Source organism: Camelina sativa, chromosome 8, assembly GCF_030686135.1.
Source record: "Camelina sativa cultivar CO46 ecotype springtype chromosome 8, ASM3068613v1".
Taxonomy (NCBI): Eukaryota; Viridiplantae; Streptophyta; class Magnoliopsida; order Brassicales; family Brassicaceae; genus Camelina; species Camelina sativa.
Genome location: NC_141887.1, coordinates 25,055,046 through 25,075,959, shown reverse-complemented (window position 1 = coordinate 25,075,959; position 20,914 = coordinate 25,055,046). Strand labels below are relative to the sequence as shown.

At 34.7% G+C, this 20,914-nt stretch overlaps 6 protein-coding genes, 2 non-coding genes and 1 pseudogene across 18 annotated transcripts; 6 read left to right on the top strand and 3 right to left on the bottom strand.

Moving 5' to 3' along the window:
• Window positions 1-1,309: 1,309 nt before the first annotated feature.
• On the bottom strand, window positions 1,310-3,700 carry LOC104707945 (uncharacterized). The gene is made up of 11 exons (XM_010424407.3): window positions 3,258-3,700; window positions 3,093-3,173; window positions 2,910-3,005; window positions 2,745-2,828; window positions 2,582-2,651; window positions 2,405-2,487; window positions 2,251-2,330; window positions 2,061-2,159; window positions 1,882-1,966; window positions 1,682-1,771; window positions 1,310-1,580 (listed from the first exon to the last, which is right to left on the bottom strand). The coding sequence occupies exons 1-11, from the start codon at window positions 3,495-3,497 to the stop codon at window positions 1,542-1,544; spliced, it is 1,047 nt and encodes a 348-aa protein (XP_010422709.1). The 5' UTR covers window positions 3,498-3,700; the 3' UTR covers window positions 1,310-1,541.
• LOC104707943 (pentatricopeptide repeat-containing protein At4g01570) lies at window positions 3,700-6,235 on the top strand. The gene has a single exon (XM_010424405.3). The coding sequence runs from the start codon at window positions 3,704-3,706 to the stop codon at window positions 6,185-6,187; it is 2,484 nt and encodes an 827-aa protein (XP_010422707.2). The 5' UTR covers window positions 3,700-3,703; the 3' UTR covers window positions 6,188-6,235.
• On the bottom strand, window positions 6,147-6,740 carry LOC104707944 (uncharacterized). The gene has a single exon (XM_010424406.3). It carries the CDS (start codon window positions 6,738-6,740, stop codon window positions 6,312-6,314), a length of 429 nt encoding a protein of 142 aa, XP_010422708.1. The 3' UTR covers window positions 6,147-6,311.
• Window positions 6,741-9,608: 2,868 nt separating this feature from the next.
• LOC147940434 (small nucleolar RNA U19) lies at window positions 9,609-9,750 on the top strand. Its single transcript, XR_015564938.1, has one exon. It is a non-coding gene; the product is annotated as a small nucleolar RNA U19 (small nucleolar RNA).
• A 44-nt stretch (window positions 9,751-9,794) lies between these two features.
• LOC147940433 (small nucleolar RNA snoR138) lies at window positions 9,795-9,949 on the top strand. Its single transcript, XR_015564931.1, has one exon. It is a non-coding gene; the product is annotated as a small nucleolar RNA snoR138 (small nucleolar RNA).
• A 251-nt stretch (window positions 9,950-10,200) lies between these two features.
• LOC104707942 (uncharacterized) lies at window positions 10,201-13,834 on the bottom strand. 10 transcript variants are annotated; one of them, XR_015563128.1, is made up of 13 exons: window positions 13,581-13,734; window positions 13,324-13,447; window positions 13,098-13,226; window positions 12,963-13,013; window positions 12,848-12,894; window positions 12,664-12,756; window positions 12,522-12,573; window positions 12,338-12,434; window positions 11,829-11,901; window positions 11,608-11,708; window positions 11,257-11,510; window positions 10,869-10,907; window positions 10,201-10,699 (listed from the first exon to the last, which is right to left on the bottom strand). XR_015563128.1 is itself a non-coding variant. In XM_010424404.3 (8 exons), exons 1-8 carry the CDS (start codon window positions 13,653-13,655, stop codon window positions 12,418-12,420), a joined length of 588 nt encoding a protein of 195 aa, XP_010422706.2. In that variant the 5' UTR covers window positions 13,656-13,734; the 3' UTR covers window positions 12,134-12,417. The 10 variants fall into 10 exon arrangements, 1 of the variants encoding a protein (XP_010422706.2); XR_015563130.1 differs by having other exon boundaries at window positions 11,257-11,414; XR_015563126.1 differs by having other exon boundaries at window positions 11,257-11,708.
• Window positions 10,967-12,000, top strand: LOC104709820 (myb-related protein 1 pseudogene; annotated as a pseudogene).
• A 111-nt stretch (window positions 13,835-13,945) lies between the features above and the next one.
• Window positions 13,946-15,183, top strand: LOC109124721 (GEM-like protein 2). 2 transcript variants are annotated; one of them, XM_010424403.3, is made up of 4 exons: window positions 13,946-14,189; window positions 14,316-14,417; window positions 14,531-14,811; window positions 14,879-15,183. In XM_010424403.3, the coding sequence occupies exons 1-4, from the start codon at window positions 14,078-14,080 to the stop codon at window positions 15,068-15,070; spliced, it is 687 nt and encodes a 228-aa protein (XP_010422705.2). In that variant the 5' UTR covers window positions 13,946-14,077; the 3' UTR covers window positions 15,071-15,183. The 2 variants fall into 2 exon arrangements, with proteins under 2 accessions (XP_010422705.2, XP_010422704.2); XM_010424402.3 differs by having other exon boundaries at window positions 14,040-14,195.
• A 233-nt stretch (window positions 15,184-15,416) lies between these two features.
• LOC104707940 (cathepsin B-like protease 3) lies at window positions 15,417-18,187 on the top strand. The gene is made up of 10 exons (XM_087460410.1): window positions 15,417-15,886; window positions 16,106-16,159; window positions 16,297-16,377; window positions 16,466-16,627; window positions 16,825-16,899; window positions 16,993-17,118; window positions 17,201-17,419; window positions 17,524-17,637; window positions 17,740-17,775; window positions 17,860-18,187. The coding sequence occupies exons 1-10, from the start codon at window positions 15,809-15,811 to the stop codon at window positions 17,992-17,994; spliced, it is 1,080 nt and encodes a 359-aa protein (XP_087316536.1). The 5' UTR covers window positions 15,417-15,808; the 3' UTR covers window positions 17,995-18,187.
• Window positions 18,188-20,914: the final 2,727 nt, after the last annotated feature.

Below are 20,914 nucleotides of genomic sequence, written 5' to 3'. Positions count from 1 at the left end.
GTTTGTAATTGGTTTGAGCTCCCAATCTCTATAACTTTTGTTGATTTCTAAGTGAATATAAGGTGCAGGGCCGGCGCAATAGATTTAAAAAAAAAAGAAAAAAAAAAGCGAGAGCCAGAGGCTCTACCGTTGAGGATTGAGAAAGAGTATAAGAGAGACTCGACAAGCTCATTTCTGAGGCATGCTTAATCTGTGTGTAAACCCATCAAGTGATGTGCTTCAGGTACCTTGCGATGTGCTTGGGAGAATATCAATGTTGATCGTCGCATAACAGATTTGAGTATTATTTGTAATTGGTTTGAGCTCCCAATCTCTATAACTCTTGTTGATTTCTAAGTGAATATAAGGTGCAAGCCGGCGCAATAGATTTAAAAAAAAAAAGAAAAAAACAAAACAAAAATAACTTTAAGTACAGATTTAAAAAAAAAAAAAGAAAAAAACAAAACAAAAATGACTTTAAGTACAGATTTAAAAAAAAAAAGAAAAAAACAAAACAAAAATGACTTTAAGTACGGATTGAACTAGAGAACTCTATGATAATTAGGTGGGATTGACCACTACACCACAACAAACTTTTTGAAAATGATGCCCTTAACATTTATATATTTGTTTGATGCCTAAAGCTTCACGGGCTTTAGCTACGGGTCGGGCCTGTAAGGTGTTCTTCTCTTTGATTGAGTTTAAATCATCAAGGATCTATCATAAAGATCACAAAAACAAGAAAGGTTCATATCACGCAATTGTACTTATCCTGTTTAGTTACAACTTACAACCTAACTTTGAGTTTAAAAAGCCAAGGCTCTGTCATATGCAAATGTACTTATATATATAGACCACCCCATGTCGGGTATGTTTGTTTTCTGGTCAACTGATTTGTTATATCAGTTATGATATGCCTTAGCATACAAAGGATCATACAAGGGTAAAAAAAAACCCACAAAGTCACAGGGAGCCACATCTCCAAAAAATCACACCCCATACTTCTCTCTGTACAGACCACCAAAATTAGTACTCCTTTAAACAAAAAACCGGCTTAGTAAAAAGAGGGAAGGAGGGTCTGTAATCTTTCTCTTAATTCTCAATACACCAACTCTAACAAAACCTTTTTCGAACCCAAGTCACTAGTCTGTTAATCAGTGAATTTTGTTATAGTTGTTCATCTATTACTTTTCTTCTTACAATCAAAGAGAAATATAGATTCCATAGCCACATAAACAATCGTAATTGACGGAGTACTGTTGTATAAGGAGGAAAGATGCAACATAATGGTTTACTTATTTACAGAGAGACGCAACATAAAGATTGAATGTTGATAAACAGACGAAATTTGATAATAATATTTGAATGCACTGTTCCATATACCAAACAAGTATAGCTTAAATCAAACACCTATGCTGTTAAGATAAGTCGTGCGATCGTTCTGATGGCTACATTGAAAGAGAAATGTGACATTTTCAAAGACATACAAAATTGGTCGGAGATCGGGAATATCTGAAAATGATATAAATGAACAAAAAAAACTTAAGTGAAACATGGGGAATCTATAAGAAGAACCTCCTCCTGCTTGTGTCCATTTCAGGCTGTATCGGAACACAAAAACATGGGGAAACAAATTAATAATCATTAAACTCTTGAGACAAGCAATGAAAGTTGTATATATCTTTCTTCTGGTGGTTTTTACCTTGTGAACCCATTCGAATTCTCCGCCTTTGGTGTCGAAGGTTCCATGCTGTAAAGTAACTAGCTTAAGCGTGAATCGAGGACCGCATTCCTGCACGTAATATTCAAGGTTTAATGATACAATAAACAGACAAGGTTCATCAATTTACACACACAGACAAACAAGAGAAACAATGTTCGATTAAACGTGGATAAACTGACCTGAAGCCGAGGTTTTACTCTCTCTTGAGCAACACCATCTTTTCCTTTATCACTAGGTTTGATTTCCTTTGTGTCGAATATGTAACTGAATAGAGAGTTGAATTTGTTCAGAAAAAGTTTCAATGGAAGAATCTAGTGTAGGAAATTCAAAAAAGAAAAGAAAATGTGAAATTATGTACCGATGATGCCTGAAGAATATAAAGTCACGCTGGTTGTGGAATGTCACAACTCTCCTACCGCGGAAATTGGGATCTGGAGGGAAGAGTGACTGAAAAAATCTGAGAAAAGAAAAATATACCATCAGTAAGCAAGAAATCAAAGAGACCATTAGAAAAAAATGAAGTCAACATTTGTAAGAACTATACTTACCTCCCAACACGATTCCCTAAACGCGTAGTAAAGTTATTCAAAACCAGTTCCGGTTCATGGCTTGTAGGATTTCCATGATTCTGCAATCAAATTTCACATCGATTCCAGAGATCACTAATCCAAATCTCGATATTTAGAAACTGTGTTTACATACCTTAATATCCTTTCTCAGAACAAGATTCGACAATTTAAAATGAGCAGTAGGACCATTAGGCAAACCGATGATAAGAAGTGCATCTACAAATGAAACAGCAAAAAGCTTGAAAAAAAAGCATATAAAGATGACATCAAAAGGACAATAAAACATTAAACTCAGAAGTGAAAAACTAACCAGGTTCTCTGCGATTTGTATGAACTACAATAAGAGAAGTAAAATCTTTCTTCGTTGCATATTCTACAATCTGCAGAACAACATCTTAAAAAGGTCATATAACTGCAAAAAGAGACCAACTTCACAAGAAAAAACAAGGATTCTATAAAACTAATAGCAACACCTTTTTCAAATCATAAGTTCCTCTTTTCTGATAATGAGAGTTTGGTATCACCGAGAGCAACTCAGATATAAATGCAGGTCCTCTCTGCAATCCAACAACACAACACTTAGACATAAATGCAGGTCCTTTCACACATTTTATAGCTTATGTACAAGAAACGCTTACAGTGGAGTTGAAACGACATGTTGTGATTAAGATCTTTGGAGTAACCTCACGTCTCAAGACTGGATTAAACTCATCAGCATCAATATCCGCAAACAGCTGCAAAACTCAATTCCAGCTAAATTAGCAACAACACTAAATGAATTGAACACAAAATCGAGATGAATCAAAAATCTTAAAACATACTTCTTCGTCGTCAGGTCTGCAAACAGTCTCATCAGATTCTCTAGTATTCTCAATCGTCTTCGGAATCTGCTTTTGTGGAGGCTACACAAAGAAAGAACAAAAATCAAATCACAAATTCAAAAAATCCCCAAAAAAAAGAAAAAAAGAGTTGTCGAGATCTTTTACCTCCTCACCAAGCTCTAAAGCTCGTTTCTCAGCAGCGTCACGCTCTCTAATCTTCTTCTGCTTCTCCAATTTCTTCTCATGCTTCTGCTTAGCGTACACTTTAGATCTCTTATCTTTGTTCTTAATCATCGAAGGAAGTATCACATGCCTCTGCCCACCCCCATTGAAACTTGGCTTTCCACGTCCGTCTGATTCCATTTCCTCACCGTCACCATCACCCTTCTTCCGCTTGAACCCCATTTTTTCGGCGGCCGACGACGAAACGAAACGAATCGTCTCTCTTCGTTTAATCGATAAAATTACAAAAGCGGAGGAGAATGAAGACGACGGAGACGGCTTTAGGGTTTATCGACACCAAAAATTGAAACCCCTACATAAACGGGCCTACATTTGAGCCCAATTCTAATATAAACGACACCGTTTCGGTCTATTACACGGGCCTAACCATGGGCCTTGAAGAAATATTTACTAAACGACGTCGTGTTTATATTAGCTTTCAGTTTCGTTTCTCAGTGACTCAGTGGTTTCACTATGCGATGCGCCATGGAAGAGGAACCGCCGTATCAGCTGCAGTTTCCGGTCTATCTCCGGCTATTAATTCATCACTCCCACAGCTTTGTAATGTCCTTATCGTCGCGTCTTTATCCAAGACTCTGTCTCAGTCGGGTACACGGAGACTCGACGCTAATTCGATCCCGATTTCGGAACCTGTCGTTCTCCAGATCCTTCGTAGAAGCTCCATAGATCCTTCGAAGAAGTTAGATTTCTTCAGATGGTGTTTCACTCTCCGTCCCGGTTACAAACATTCAGCATCAGCTTACTCTCAGATATTTCGTACTGTTTGCCGGAGAGGGCTTCTCGGAGAAGTTCCCGATTTGCTTGGTTCGATGAAGGACGATGGTGTTAATTTGGACCAGACGATGGCTAAGGTATTGCTAGATTCACTAATTCGTTCGGGTAAGTTCGATTCAGCGTTAGGAGTTTTGGATTACATGGAGGAATTAGGAGATTGCTTAAACCCTAGTTTATATGACTCTGTTCTTGTTGCTCTGGTGAAGAAGAATGAGATGCGTATTGCTCTGTCTATTTTCTTTAAGCTTTTAGAAGCTTCTGATAGCCATAGTGGTGATATTGGTGGGGTTATTGTAAGTTATATTCCTGGAACGGTTGCTGTTAATGAGCTCTTGGTAGGTTTAAGGAGAGCTGATATGAGGTCAGAGTTCAAAAGGGTATTTGAAAAGTTAAAGGGGATGGAAAGATTCAAGTTTGATACATGGGGTTATAACATATGTATTCATGGATTTGGTTGTTGGGGAGATTTGGATGCTCCATTGACTTTGTTCAAGGAGATGAAAAGGCAAAGCTCGGTCTCTGGGTCTTCTTTTGGTCCTGATATATGCACATATAACAGCCTGATTCATGTGTTGTGTTTGTTTGGGAAAGCGAAAGATGCATTGATTGTATGGGACGAATTGAAAGTATCTGGCCATGAACCTGATAATTCGACATATCGGATTCTGATCCAAGGATGTTGTAAATCTTACCGGATGGATGATGCAATGAGGGTTTTTGGTGAGATGCAGTATAATGGGTTTGTCCCTGATACTATTGTGTATAATTGTCTTTTAGATGGGACACTCAAGGCAAGAAAAGTCACTGAGGCTTGTGAGCTGTTTGAGAAGATGGTTCAGGAAGGAGTTAGAGCTTCATGCTGGACATACAACATTCTAATTGATGGGTTATTTAGGAACGGTAGGGCTGAGGCTGGGTATACTTTGTTTTGTGACTTGAAGAAGAAGGGCCAGTTTGTCGATGCGATTACTTTTAGCATTGTTGTATTGCAGCTTTGCAGGGAAGGGAACCTAGAGGGAGCAGTGAAATTGGTAGAGGAGATGGAAACTAGAGGTTTCACTGTGGATTTGGTTACAATTAGTTCACTCTTGATCGGATTTCACAAACAAGGGAGGTGGGATTGGAAAGAGAAGCTGGTGAAGCACATACGGGAAGGAAATTTGGTGCCTAATGTTCTTAGATGGAACGCTGGAGTGGAAGCTTCATTGAAACGTCCACAGAACAAAGATAAGGATTATACTCCAATGTTTCCAAGTAAAGGAAGCTTCCTGGATATCATGAACATGGTGGGTTCGGAAGACGATGGAGCTAGGGCTGAGGAAGCATCACCTATGGAAGATGACCCCTGGTCGTCATCTCCTTATATGGACCAATTAGCACACCAGAGAAGTCGACCTAATCCCTTGTTTGGTTTAACCAGAGGGCAGAGGGTTGAAGCAAAGCCAGATTCTTTTGATGTAGACATGATGAACACCTTTCTATCTATCTACCTTTCCAAAGGTGATCTCAGCCTAGCCTGCAAATTGTTTGAGATATTCAATGAAATGGGTGTAACTGATCTCACGAGTTACACCTACAACACCATGATGAGCTCGTTCGTCAAAAAGGGTTACTACGAAACCGCCCGTGGAGTGCTTGATCAAATGGGTGAGAACTTTTGCGCATCGGATATAGCAACGTACAACGTAATAATCCAAGGATTAGGAAAAATGGGGAGAGCCGACTTAGCCAGCGCGGTACTCGACAGACTCACAAAGCAAGGAGGATATCTAGACATTGTAATGTACAACACACTGATCAACGCTCTCGGGAAAGCAAACCGGTTAGACGAAGCAACACGACTGTTTGAGCACATGAAGAGCAACGGAATAAACCCAGACGTTGTGAGTTACAACACAATGATCGAAGTGAACAGCAAAGCAGGGAGATTGAAAGAAGCATACAAGTACTTGAAAGCGATGCTAAATGCAGGTGTTTTGCCTAATCATGTAACCGATACAATCCTCGATTATCTTGGTAGAGAGATAGAGAAAGCAAGATTCGAAAAGGCTTCTATTGTACGAAACAAACCAAAATAATGGTCGTTTTTTTCAATACAGATCAATAAAGAAAGATTATAAACAAAAGAAGATTCATCAGCAGTTTGCAATCTCAACAAAACCTAATTGCAATCTCTCTAATGAATGATTCAAAACGAAAAATTTAAAAGAGGCCGAAGAGAATAGAGAAGCCAAGAAGCATAAGCCAGACAATGTGGATCAAAAGCAGAGCTTGTCCAGGAACAGACAAACCAACGCCATTACCAACATCACAAGCTCCTTGTTTAACAACACGAACACCATGGCACAACGCATCGGAACAACCACACCAGTAAGTAACGCTGTCTTCACCGCAAACCGGATCAGCCCTGAAACACTTAACCGGACACGAAGCAGGTTGAACCGTTCCTCGACAGAAGAAGTCGCCTCTGTTTTTATCGCCGTTGTTGTTGATCTTCTCCGAAGGTAACTTAATGATCTCTCCTCCTTCAGCAATCTCCGTCGAAATGTTGTTACCGGTAACCAAAGATATATTCAGAAGAATCAGTAAAAGAAACGAAATTACGGCAAATGACGGCGAGATCGTCGACATTGCCGAGATTTTGGAAATTGAATTTCGCCGGAGAATCTGTCAGAAACCCTAAACTATGAAAGCGTGTTTTTTTTTCTTGATCTTTTGGGTTTTCCTTAAAAAGGAAGGTAAAGAATCTGAGAAGAACGTTGTTTCCTCTCTCTTTTCCTGAAAGGAAACAACGAAGGAGAAAAAGAAAGAAAAAAAAGAACAAAAAAGGAAAAAGAAAGAATTAGGAAAAATCTTTGACACCAAATTACCCTTAGAATATATATATTTTTGGGTAATTCCAAATTACAAGGAAAGAAAAAAAAAGAAAAAAAATAATGTTATATAATTAAAATATTGGTGTATGAGTTGGAACAGTTTTGATTAAACTAACGGCTACCAAACAAAAGGAAGAAAAAAACAGCGAGCATTGCTTACACTTTTACAGTTGGCGTCCCACGTGGCGAACTTTAACTTACAGAAGGAGAATATAACTTCTTGCCGTTGTTGATTTAGACATGTGAACTTTGTGCTGTCTTTTATTCCGCGTGAGATCTACACGGTGCATGTATGAGAGAATTTTTTGAAATTCACTATCTCAGTTTATTTATTAAAGAACTAAAAGCAATTTAAGATTGGGGGAAAAAGTCAAAATTCTTTATAGATCAAGTCCAAATGTCCAAAGCAAGTAAAGAAAAAGTAAAATTTATAAGTTTCTCCAGATATTTATGTTATTTTTCTGTGTTTATTATGAATATGTGATGTGTTCTTAGATTGTTCATAATATGTAAGGATAGGTTATTTTACTATTGATCTATATATATATATATGTATTATCTGACATTAAGTGTAGAATAATTATAGTTTATCAAGTAGTAGTATAAAGCTTATATATAAGTGCAACGAATGTTAAACAATTTTAATATAAAGTTTGATTTTCAAAGTTAGTAACTCACATGATAGAGACATATGTCAATTCGATCAATTATAGATTTTTTCATGTGTAATACAGAAAAATTGTTTTAACAAATTTTAAATTAGAAAATATTTTTTTTTTTTACAATTTTTAAAAATATGAATAGATAAATCTAATACATATATAAAAGGAAAATTCTAATTTTAAGATACTAATTCTACAAGAGAAAGAGAAATGTTTAAAAAATTACATAATTAATTAATTAATATCATAATTAAAGAAATTATACTAATTATTAATCCTAACAGGAAAAGTATTGTTTATAAACAAATAAATTGTCTCATAACAAATTAGTTTCTTAAAATGCTCCACCACATATTGATCTTCGTTATATTATTAGAGCTTTTTATGTAATTACTAATGTATATTTAGTTTTTCCAACTAAATTCTACGAAATTGCTAATGTACATTTATATGGGTTTCTTGTATCTATATCCCAATATACATGAAAACAAATTTAAATCCAAACAACTTCAAGAATTCGATAGATTCCACAAATGAAATTTCCAAAAACTAATATGTGGTTGAGGTTTATTAGTGGCAAACTCTGTGTCTTTAAACTTTTTTCTTTAATATCGATAAATCTATTCTGATTATAATTTCCAAAATGGTCTTTTAATATTTTTTTTCTTTTTATTTTATTTTTTGTCATGAAAACTTTCGTGATTTACTACTTTGGTTTATTATATATTTTTGTAATAGAATTTTAACAAAATAAAATTGATTTTTGGAAACTATGTTAAACTTTATTATATCAAAGAATTATATTACGCTTTTTCATATCAAAAATCAGACTAATTTTAATATAATCATATTCTGTGATCAATCTTTATCATATCAAAGAAATTAGTTTTTACAAAAAAAAAAAAAAAAAAAAAAATCACTGGATCATTTAGGGATTAATTATTGACTGACATAAAACCCAAATAGTTTAGCTAATAGACCAAATTTAAATCCAAACAACTTCAAAAATTCGTTAGCCTCCACAAATTCAACTTTGAAGATCGAGGTCCTCGAAGATGTACTAGTGGCAGACTTTGTGTCTTTAAAACCTTTCTTTAATATCATCGGTTTATATACTTAAAATCAACTCAATTTGGTTTATTTTACGTATTGTTATATTTTAATTTTGATCTGCTAAAAAATCATGATACGACATATGGTGACACTCATATAAATGAGTTAAAAGAGGCATCATGTTTGATATTGTGATGTGATAAATTTTTTAAAGGATTTTGATGTTTGATATTGTGATGTAATAATTTTTTTGAAGGATTTTAAATTTTAAAAAAAAATCTTATGGAAAATATAAGAATTTCAAAAAAAAAAAAAAAAATTGTTCTCTTTTACATAACTCATTTACACAATCTGTACATACGAAAAAAATTTCAACATGCGAGAGTGGCATTGACTTTAATATTAAGATCCTTGAATAGGCTTGAATTACCACTATGTAACGTTATATCTTCAGACACAGACACAATCATCCTATGCTAAACTAAAAACTATCTCTTATCAAACATTTTTAGACGGAAATAATTAGGCTAGCGAAAATACTGACCTCAAAGTTGGCTCTAAGCTACTATTACACTATGTCACTATCTAACCACACTTCATCAAAATATGAACCAAAATACAATACGTACAGTATGTTGATTGGGTGGTTTTAGAAAACCAGACCAAAAAAAACTATACAATCGGTTATTTAGAAAAGGGTAAAATAGTCATAAACCCTAAACCACTAAAAACCCTAGAAAACAGAGTGAATAAAAAGGGCAGCGCCCACTCATCTCTTTGTAAGATCAGCATCTTCTTCTTTGTCAAGTCTCTTTGTTCTTGTTTTTTCATTTTAAGGTTTTCTTTTGGGGATAAATCTGCCTCCTTTGAGTAGCTTTATGAACCCTAAGTTTTTAGGCAATTTCATATTTTGGCTTAGTTAGGAGGCGGAGATCAATATGATCATCAATACGTTTCTGTATTGTTTTGATTTGTGGCTTTTTGTTCCGTGGAGAAGCTTTATTGTTTACTTTAAACTGAAGCTTCTTCCTCAAAAAGTTTCAGACATCAGTTTCCAGAGTTCGTGTTTAGATATGTATATGTGTGTTATGTCTATAGCCTCCGAATAACGAGAAGGTGAAATATAGGAACACCTTCTGGTTCAGACAGAGGCTTATATCAAAGCTTGAATCAGTTTTTACGAGTGAAAAAGCTCTCCTTTTTCACCCTTAAAATCCAATTATCCTTCAATGGATAGATTCGAATATTTCTTCTGAATTGGTTCTTTTGTTTTTGGTTTTATACAATTCTTCTGATTAGATTACTTGGATGTGGAGAGAAATTTGCGTCAGACTAAAATGAGTATAATGCCCATGGCATAGTAATCAGGAAGGAACCAAACTCAATTGTTTGCCAAGAAAGCTTTCACCTCAATAAGCCGAATATTATATAACTAACGAACAAGGTACTCTTCAATAAGTAATTCTGTTTGACTTTTGAAAAAGTAAAAACACAAGGCCGTTTGAAAAAAGTAAAAACACAAGGCCGTACAAGTTTGTAGGCTTGTAACAGTGCAGATGGTTATTAATGTGGCCATTGCAGATGGGACAGAATGTGTTCAACAAATGTATACAGAGCTATATATATATGATAGGAGCCAGAGCCAGAAAAAAGAGTATACTTGATTGGGACATATGTTGGAAATTGGGATTATAATGTGCAAAGATGTAGCCTGTCTAGACCCTTCCTCATTGGCTCTACTGTTCAATCTGACTATAATAAACTCCAGCATCAATCAGATTGCAGCAATATTATCAAGCCAAATGTGTCTCATGAAATTAACAACCTATATCATCAATCCAGTTGGAAACTTCCGCATAGCAAAACATCAAAAACTTCCGCTCACAAAAGAGACTGGCCAGAGAAATAAGGAGAACTGGCAGCCTTACCAACTCTTACGAAGCTCAAGGCAATCATGACTGTTTTCAACATCACCATGCCTAAACCTTTTTTTTTATTTCTGCATACATGGAAAACAAATAAAAAAAAATGTAAACCTTATGTCATATCATGTAACTCTTATTCAATTAATGAAGCCAGCTTCGAGGAGATAGCACGTCATGCTATTAGTATTAGCTAATACAACCATCTTTGATAATCAGCCTTATAGACATTAAGTATTAAGTAACCTGTTTTAGGTTTGATGACCATGGTAGAAGAAAATCCCTCTGAAGCAGACGAAAGAAACAGTGAGAGATTAGTGCAACCAGGAACTTGCCCATAAGTGATGCCGTTCAAATGCAAACAGAAATTCAGAGAAGGTTACACGAGCAACTTGAGGTATCATATACTGTACTCTGTGGATTCACTATAATTAAGGCTGCAATAAGTGTTATCTGGATTTTTTTGTTCCTATATGTGTAGTAACAAGACCAATCAAGTCGAGCCAAGTTCACTAACTCTCATGAAAAAGACACAAGAACTAAGCATTTAGTTTATATGATTTCATTAAAACATATTAAACTGAGCCAGGTATAGCGACATTTGCAGCTCAGGATAGAGGCTCAAGGAAAGTACCTGTAATCAATTCTGGAGAAAGGACAAGAGACTCTTGGAAGACAGAACTTAGGTGCAGCTGGAATTGAAGCAACAAAACTCAACTCTAAGAATGAGAAACTTAAGTGTCACCAGAATATCCAGACTTTAGTTTCCTAGAACCAAAAGACCTGCAGAATCTACGCCATCAACAGATGCAAACAACTTATCAACCTAACTCTTCCCTGGACAGTTGCTTAACCTTAACTGAAGAATCCCAGAAAGCCCCAAAGATGCTGGAGAACAGACTGGGATTAAGAACATATATTGGAGATTCAACTTAGAGCAGAAAGAGAAAATGAAAGAGCCATTCAACCATAAAATGGATCTCACATGGGCAGAAGAAGAAGGCCTCAGAGATAATCATAACAGGCCATATCTTTCCACAATGATTAACAACACAGAACTGAGAATCTCGTCTTCAAGGAGAAGCACTAAAAGATTGCCAATAGGAGTGGGATTACATGAACACAGAGGAGGGAGTAGCAACAACAGAGTATAAAGAAGAAAAGTTTCAACGAGAATGGTGAAGATTGCAAGCTCAAAACACATACCCGTACAGCTTAATACACGTGACGGAGAGTATGACAGAACGCGTCCGAAACAGTTTGATTTGAACGGTTTCAGCTGGAATTAAGAAGAACTACAAGGTTACAGAATGTAGCAATCGTTTCATGATCACACAAGCAGTGAAAAGCCTTGGAGGACAAAGTTTGATTTGCTTTTTAAGCTTGAGGAATGCGTATAAAATTGAATTATTAGTGGAACCAAAGAGACTATTTATTTGCGTAGTTGTTATTTTATATATAAATATATAATACAGATGATCTACTAACTTCATGGAAGAATAGTAATATTCTTGAGTGAAGAAATTTCATCGAGACAGTAACATGAACAAGTGTATACGAATACATCAAGCTGCACAGTTTTCAATCAAATTTGGATATCAAGATACTGAAAAACATAACTTCGTACCCTTGAAAGTGAATTTTGTATTCTTAGACGGATGGTTCCAATATGAATAACAAATAAATACCAATATAATCCTTAAAAAAGTTTTTACCTAAAACCCCTAAAGCTTGGGACATGCTCAGCTTCTGTTGTCTGCAAAACTTGATTCATTTGGGAAACAGAAGGGTGCTCTCAATAAACTGCTTCAACTATATTGGCAAGAAACAAGAGAAACAAAGTTAGTTAGAATCGTTAACAAGTTTCATGGAAACAGAGAATAAAGTTTGAGTGCTTACAATCATCATCCGCCTGATTATAATCATCGTCATCATCATCAAAGTCTTGATTCTACAAAAACAAAACATTTAAGAACAAAGTTTTAAACCAAAGAATCACAATGTTTCATTTCCACCATAAAATATGGAAAATAAGTAGAACCTGATCATAATCTCCGTTATCAGATTCTTCTCCATCTGATTCCTCAACTTCTTCATCATCTTCTCCTTCTTCTTTCTCCTCCGCGCCTTCAGCCTAACCAAACAAAATCCAAAAAACGTTACTGTGAAGTGCTCCAAAAAAAAACCATTTCACTGGACAAAAAAATGTGTTTTTTTTTTCATACCTTATGCTTAGCTTCAAGCTTTTCAAACACATCCAATTTCAACAAATCTGCAAAACGAAACATAAACCTGAGATTCTTGTTATTACACTGTTGATAAAAAACAAACACAATGTACCTGCTTCTTGACTCCATTTTGCTCTCTTCACAGGCCGTTCTCTTCGATTATCTGAAATCACATTCCCATTTATAAAATCAACAACAAATTGCATTATCTAAACTAAACAGGTATGAGATGAAACTGAATCCAAACCTCCAAGAAGTTCTTTAGGGAAGTTATCAGGTCTAAGAACAAGAAAATCATAGAAAGATCCCTTATTATTAGACTTGCTCTTCGGCTTCAACGAGTCTGAGAACCTCTCAATGTCTAAACTCTCATTCTCTGATAATGATTGTTAAGAACAAAAAAAAGCTCTTAGCTTTAATTAGAGAGAATACACATAACAAAAGTAAAATTCAAAGCTTGTAAGTGGAGATACCTCTCATTAAAACACCATCGCCTAAATGATAAGGAGAGTTTCTCCAAAACCTATTGAAACTATTATAGCTTTGCACTAATTGAGTGTCTATTGATACTAATTTCCGATCAGGTAACGTTATTTCCTGCCCAGCAATACAAAAACAAAAAAAAAAAAAAAAAAAACCCTCAAAGATCAACACAACCACACAGAATCTGCAATTTATAAAAAAGTTTCAACCTTTAAGAGAGAAGTTTTGTTTTAAAAAAAAAACTTACAGGGAAAATTTCAAAAGGCTCAGGCTTTCCATAGTCAGCACCACCACCGAAGCTACCTCTTCCTCTCCAAGACATCTAAACAATGATGGATGGATCTCCCAAATTCACTGTCTCTGTAAACAATTGTGGCGGCGAGAGAAAGAAGCAACTGAAGAAGAAGAAAATTAGGAAGTTTTATATATTTATTTATATACCCTTTAATCTTTCAAAATTTCTTTTTTGACCGCATAACTTTACTTTCTATCAATTACGGTATCTAGCTTCTAGAAGAAAACAAAACAGAGTTTAACACTTTTAACTTTTTTTCAAAAGTCAAAACACATTATCATGAAAGGAATAATGACAAGTGCATCTACACCATCCATCTATGGAGAATTTTGTCTTTATCCGAATCCTCAAAAGTAACGAATAAAAAAGGTACGATAGCGTACAACCCACGGGCCTCCTCCCTCTATATTAACGTCATCTATGTTCCTTTTACATCACTAGGTGATATCATGAGTACACAACAATACAAGGACGACTCGGCGACTAATCACAAAACCAATGGCCATGGCGGTCGTTATAATAATCCTTACGTCCAGATTACTACTCCCACTTCAGCTTCTGGTAAGAGTAAGTCTACAAAATGATGGGTTAATTCGTGTTTTATAATTAAGTTTATCAGCTATCTTTTTAAATAAATTTAATAGTGTTCGATGATAAATCTTGATTGCACCTATCTATAATATCTAGGGTCGAAGGATAAGGTTCTTGATGTGTTTAATCGTTGTGGGAAGAAAGCAGAGAACGTAACTCGCAAAGCGGAAGCATTAGCCTTCGGTTTAAAAGACCACCGTACGTGAGCTTGTCGGCTTATAATCGATTCTTAAAAGTTAAAACATAGCTCTGATATTTTTGTAACAATAATCTATGGTTTATATATGCATGAAACCGGCGATGATGAACAGTTAAGTTTAGTCCAAGCATAAGTGATGCAGCAATGGCTAGGCTTACTCAAGGCACTAAGATGATCGTTGAAGGAGGACCAGGGAGAGTGTTTCGGCGAGAGTTTGGTGTTTTTGCGGCAGAGAAACTCTTAGATTCGTTTGTTTGCTACATATCAACCACTTCAGGACCAGTGACAGGAATGTTATACGTTTCCAACAGAAGGATCGCTTTCTGTAGCGACTATGCCATTCGTCTTCCTCCTTCTGCCGGTGGAAATGGTGTTGTTCCTACATACTACAAGGTTAGACCACGAGTTTCAAACCTTATTTTTTGAAGATTCGTTCATTAAAAATGTTGTGCTGATATAGGTGGTGATGGAGTTGGAGAAGATAAGTAGCATTAGTTCATCATCGAACGTGTTAAAGCCAAGTGAGAGGTATGTGCATATGGTGACACGAGATGGGTTTGAATTTTGGTTCATGGGCTTTGTCTCCTACACCGACGCTTTCAATTGTCTCAACAAAGCTCACCGCAATTCCCACACTAATAATGTCTTGTAATCAAATTCGAATATCACGAATAGTTCTTTCTTGACCAGTCATAAAACTTGTAAGCATTCGGTTGTCATGGACTCTGTCTAGTAATAAAACTTTGGGTTTGGGATACAGTAAAACCCTACTCTTTACATAAATTAGAAAAATAATCATACTTAAAAAAAAAAAAAAGATTGACTAAATGACTTGAGATACAATTACAAATATGTTTTCAAATAATTAAGGATTTTATTACTTACCACTAATTTATTCAGGATTTTAGTTGAGAACTTGGTTAAACAGTAAATCAACAACGAACCTAGAAAAAAAGGAAATAAGATTTGTTGGGATAAATTGAGTATACACAAGTAAAACTTATTCATGGTTGTTATTTGTTAACTTGCTGAATTGGTATAGCGATTTCGTAACAAAGGGTCCAACTCCAATCCCATAAAAGAAATTACGAACGATGTGTAATGAGTAAATGACGCAACGTGGCAACCATGTATACCTTTAACGACCTAAGATTCTGTAGATTGCACCAATCAACGGCTAAGATCTTCTTCTGGCTCCTTCAAAAGAAAACAACTCATTGGCTGATTCAGTTTCCCAAGAAATGTCTGTGTCATTGTGCACTAGATAAGCCTCTGTCTCTCTCTCTCTCTTTTTCTGCTACCTGTTATAAAAGGAGACTCCCCCACCACTGAGGTTTTACTTATACAAAGAGATCTCTCTTGATTTTGGATTTCATCGAAGAGCTAAACCATGGCTGATCACAATACCAAACTCTGTTTGGCCTCTGTTTTCTTGCTCTTAGGGCTGGTATTGGCTTTTGACTTGCAGGTAACTTCCATAATCATCTCCCTAAGTTAAGAAGTTTAGCTGTATGCTTCGTTTAGATCCAATATTAGCTATGTTTTGATTGTTTAGTTCGTTGATCAATTATGGTTGCGTATATAAAAAGCTATACTTTATTATTGTCTATTAAACACTAAGACAAAGAAAGATCCAAACTTTGTCAGTTTGTTTGACTGAAACTTTCTGGGTTTTGTCTTAATCCAGGGTATTGCAGCTGAAAATCTTACCAAACAGAAACTGAGCTCGAGGATACTTCAGGTTTTGTCTTAATCAATTTGTTCTGTTACTTTGATTCTCACTAATCAAGATTTTGATTTTTCTCACTAATCAAGATTTTGATTTTTCTCACTAATCAAGATTTTGATTTTGATTTTGATTTTTTTCGCATTAATCAGGATGAGATTGTGAAGAAAATCAACCAAAACCCAAACGCTGGATGGAAAGCTTCTATAAATGATCGATTTTCAAACGCCACTGTAAAGATCTTTTTAAATCTCTATTAAGAAAGAGTAACACAAATCTAATGATGATTTATATTATAAATTTTTTTGTTGTATGTTGCAGGTTGCAGAGTTTAAGCGTCTTCTTGGTGTTAAGCCAACACCGAAGAAGCATTTCTTAGGTGTTCCTGTTGTAAGCCATGATCCGTCTCTGAAGCTACCTAAACAATTTGATGCTAGAGCCAATTGGCCACAGTGCACCAGTATTGGAAATATCTTAGGTTTGGTTTTAGCCTTTTTTCCATAATTTGAGTGTTAAATTGCATTTCGTTCATCGGTTACTAATTCTTGGTTTGTTGGTCTGTGTTTGTTGACTCCTCTATGAACAGATCAGGTATAAGTTCAATCTTTTGTGTTGTCCTGTAACTTCAGATTTACCTTTTGAAAAAAATGGTTTTATGAGATTTGTGGTTTTGGTTTTAGGGACATTGTGGTTCTTGCTGGGCGTTTGGTGCTGTTGAATCACTATCTGATAGATTCTGTATCCAATTTGGAATGGTAATAATTCTAGTTAACAATTTAAAGACCAAATTAAGATATAAACAATCCAAAGCTTAATATTTATTCTTGTTTGGTTTTTCTCCAATTCAGAACATTACTTTATCAGTAAATGATCTCTTAGCTTGTTGTGGATTCCGTTGTGGTGAGGGTTGTGATGGTGGCTACCCAGTTGCTGCTTGGAAATACTTTTCGTACAGCGGTGTTGTCACTGAAGAGGTAAACGATCAATGTCTCACTTAAAATCTTTAAATTTGGAATTGGTTTTTTTTGATGATATGTTTCTTTCTTGGTTTGTTAGTGTGATCCATACTTTGATAATACCGGATGCTCTCACCCGGGTTGTGAACCGGCCTATGATACTCCGAAATGTTTGAGAAAATGCGTTAGCGATAACAAACTATGGAGCGAATCGAAGCATTACAGTGTTAGTACATACGTTGTTAAATCTAGCCCACAAGACATTATGGCAGAGATTTATAAGAATGGACCTGTTGAAGTCTCTTTTACCGTTTATGAGGTAATTAAGACATTAATACTTTTAAGTTGTTGACTAGGACTTTGATTAAGAATTATTATTAGACAACTCTTATTATTAATGGTTTGTTTTGAACTTTTGATTAGGATTTTGCTCATTACAAATCTGGAGTGTATAAGCACATAACAGGTTCTAACATTGGAGGTCATGCTGTTAAGCTTATTGGTTGGGGAACTAGCGATGAAGGCGAGGATTACTGGGTAATGTTAATTGTTAAACGTTATATCGAGATTATCTTATCGAAATCTTTTGAGGTTAGCCAAGATTTATAACGTTCTTGGTTTGTTATTCAATTGTTGCAGTTGTTGGCAAATCAATGGAACAGAGGCTGGGGTGATGTAAGTGTTATTTGTAATGAATTTGCGAATGTTTTTCTAGAGTTTTTGAGTTTGGTTGTTGAGATATATGAAATTTGCATGCAGGATGGTTATTTCATGATTAGGAGAGGAACTAATGAATGTGGAATTGAAGATGAACCAGTGGCTGGTTTGCCTTCAAACAAGAATGTGTTTAAGGTTGATGCCGGTTCGAATGATCTTCCGGTTGCGTCGGTTTGATATCAAAGATGGAAATGTTGCGTCGGTTTAATATCAAAGATGAAACGTTTGTTTATAATATGTTGTGGTGGTTGTTGTATCCGGTAAAAGATTCCGGTGACCGGGAATTGTTTTCTGGTTGGCTGTGAAAATGTTATAGAAATAAATACTTCAACACAAGCAATATAAAATGGTTTTTACTTTTAAGTTTTAACTTTGGAGTTGTGTTTCCATAATTGTTAAGTACATGACAAATGTATTAGTGTCATGAAGTGATCAAAACTTTTTTAGCAATTAACGCAACGGTAATGGTATATACGTCTTGAGGTGATAATACACCACTTGTGACTTGTTCACGTAATCATGTGAAAACGTAATTCTGAAATTTTTTCCCATTTATAACATTTATCAAACGTCCACGTTATGACATTTAAAAATAAAAACAAAAACTGCTATGCCTATAATACAACTAGCGTGTAAAAAATATAATTCGAAAAAGTGTAATTAATCTATTAAAATTAGCGTTTTCGTGTTTTATATTTATTTCCTAGAAATTAATTTAAATCACTTTTTCCACTAAAAGTTATTCAGTATTTTTCGGCTATTCTTGTAACCTATTTACATTATTACATCTATCGTGTACCGCACTAATAATACCATTTGATTTATTTGTTTTTCTCATTTTTGAGGTATTACTGTCTAAATTATTAAGGGCCTAGCTAAAAAAAAAAAAATACTCAATTTGATTCATGATCGCTAGAATGTAATTTTAGTGGATTACACAGTTTAGAACTTGTAATGAAGTTAACATCATTAAACTAAATAGTTGACAAAGTTGCACTTAACAGAAACTTTTTATTATAGATTATCAATCTTTTTGCCTTTTTGACATCATTAATAGTCAATAATGTAATCCTTAAAAGAACATAGCATTATATAAGTGTATACCACATTTTTGGAAGAAAACTAAGGAAGTACCACAATGTCAGAAATTTTGGGTATATACCATTTTTCCTAGGTTGAAACATTACAAGACTGCCCTGGACACAGGCGGGAGAAATGATATGTCGACAATAGGGATGGGTGCGTAGGGGACAAGTATTTTAGTAGGCAATGATTATGGTTTTCGGATATGGAGTTCCTATGGTGTTAGTAAAAGACACATTGACATACAAATAACCCATGATATGTTACTACGTAGCATGCAGTATTTTACGAACCTTGAAGCTTTTAACGTTTCTGACAGAATTCGTCAACAATACAGAGCGGCGGAGTTAGCTATGTTGGCGAAAGACTGCTTTCAATTGGTTTATATTATGGGTCCGAATGGTAACCGTGGATTTAATAGTGCGGGATAAAAAATTTGCTAGTGCGGTATGGTTCAATTGCGGTACGTGCGGGACAAATATATTTGCAGGACAAGTGCGGTTAATACAAAATAAGCAATACAAAATAACTTTTGATTGGTGAAAAACTATTTGGAGTGCGGATTTCATATTATTTTTTAATAACTAGTATAATTATATATTTCAATTTATTTTGTATTAATAATTATATATATATATATTTAACATAAGGTATAATTGTAATATATTTCATAGATTTTGTAAATAGATTTTTTATACAAAATATATCTAACATAAGTAAACATAACTATATAAAACCTAATATCTCTAATTATTAAAATACAATGTTATTTTAATATTATATAACAATGATATGAAAGGAAAGATAGTAGAAAAGAGATACTAATACTAGATAGAACTTATATATTTATCGTAGAAGTATATAGTAGTGGAAGAAAATTAATAAATATATAATATTTTAACAGTAACAAAAATTAAAAATTAAAAATATATATAACCAAGTGCGTAATTTGTAAAACCGCTAGATAAAACTTGTTTTGGTTTTTAAGTGCTGTTCACACCTTATTTGTCTTCCCAAAACCGCACTTATTACTTTTTTTTCCTATTTTGCAAAACCACAAATTTATTAGAAAAATATTGAATATTAAACGAATTGCATTTTTCAAAATCTGTTTATCGATTACCTAAATAAGAGGCTTCCATTCAAGGCCTATGTCAACATAAACCAAAAAAAATAACCACCATGAACCCAAAACAAACCCTAGAAGAACTGGTAACACGTACTTACGAGGGTCGGACGTCAAATGGATAATTTGGGTTTTTTCAATCGGCGTTTGAGTTTCTTTTACTGATTTAATTAGAACAACGTCAGTCTTGAATAAGGTAAACGTTGTACAGTAATACCTACGCAATATGTGGCTGTGAAAGGTTGCGTATACTTACGAAGATAAATCAATTTATTAGCTTTACAAAATGAAATTCAAATAAATAATGATACGTACCTATACTAGATGTTCCCTCGACGAGGGTTACCTACGGTTTTTACCACCGGGGAAAGACATTTACTGTACAAATTGTGGTATTTTCTTAATTATCTTCTGCTCCTTGTCGTATCTACTTCATATTCTCATTATATAACTTGCAGATAACAAATTAGGTCGGTTCACGGTGACTCAATTAATCATAAGGTACATCATAAAAATGGATGATTACTTGAAATAAAGAATGAATATGATTTGCTTGGTTTATACATAAAAATTATCTTTATCTATTAGACTTATACGTACTGTACCATGGTACTTTAATTTTTTTTTCCCCCATATTTATCCGTATAATTCGATATACCCTCAAATAGTTGATAATATGTATAAAAAATGAAATTTATCATTGAAATGGAGAGTGGTTGGTCCATGTGTGAGTTTATCAAATGGAATCAGCGCCATCACCCATGTGATAAGTACGTGGACGTACCATTAGATATGCCATAATATTAGGGTACCTATATAATTTATATTACATGACTGATAAATCGATAATCTTACGAAAACGTACTTTGTGTATTATAACGTTTGACT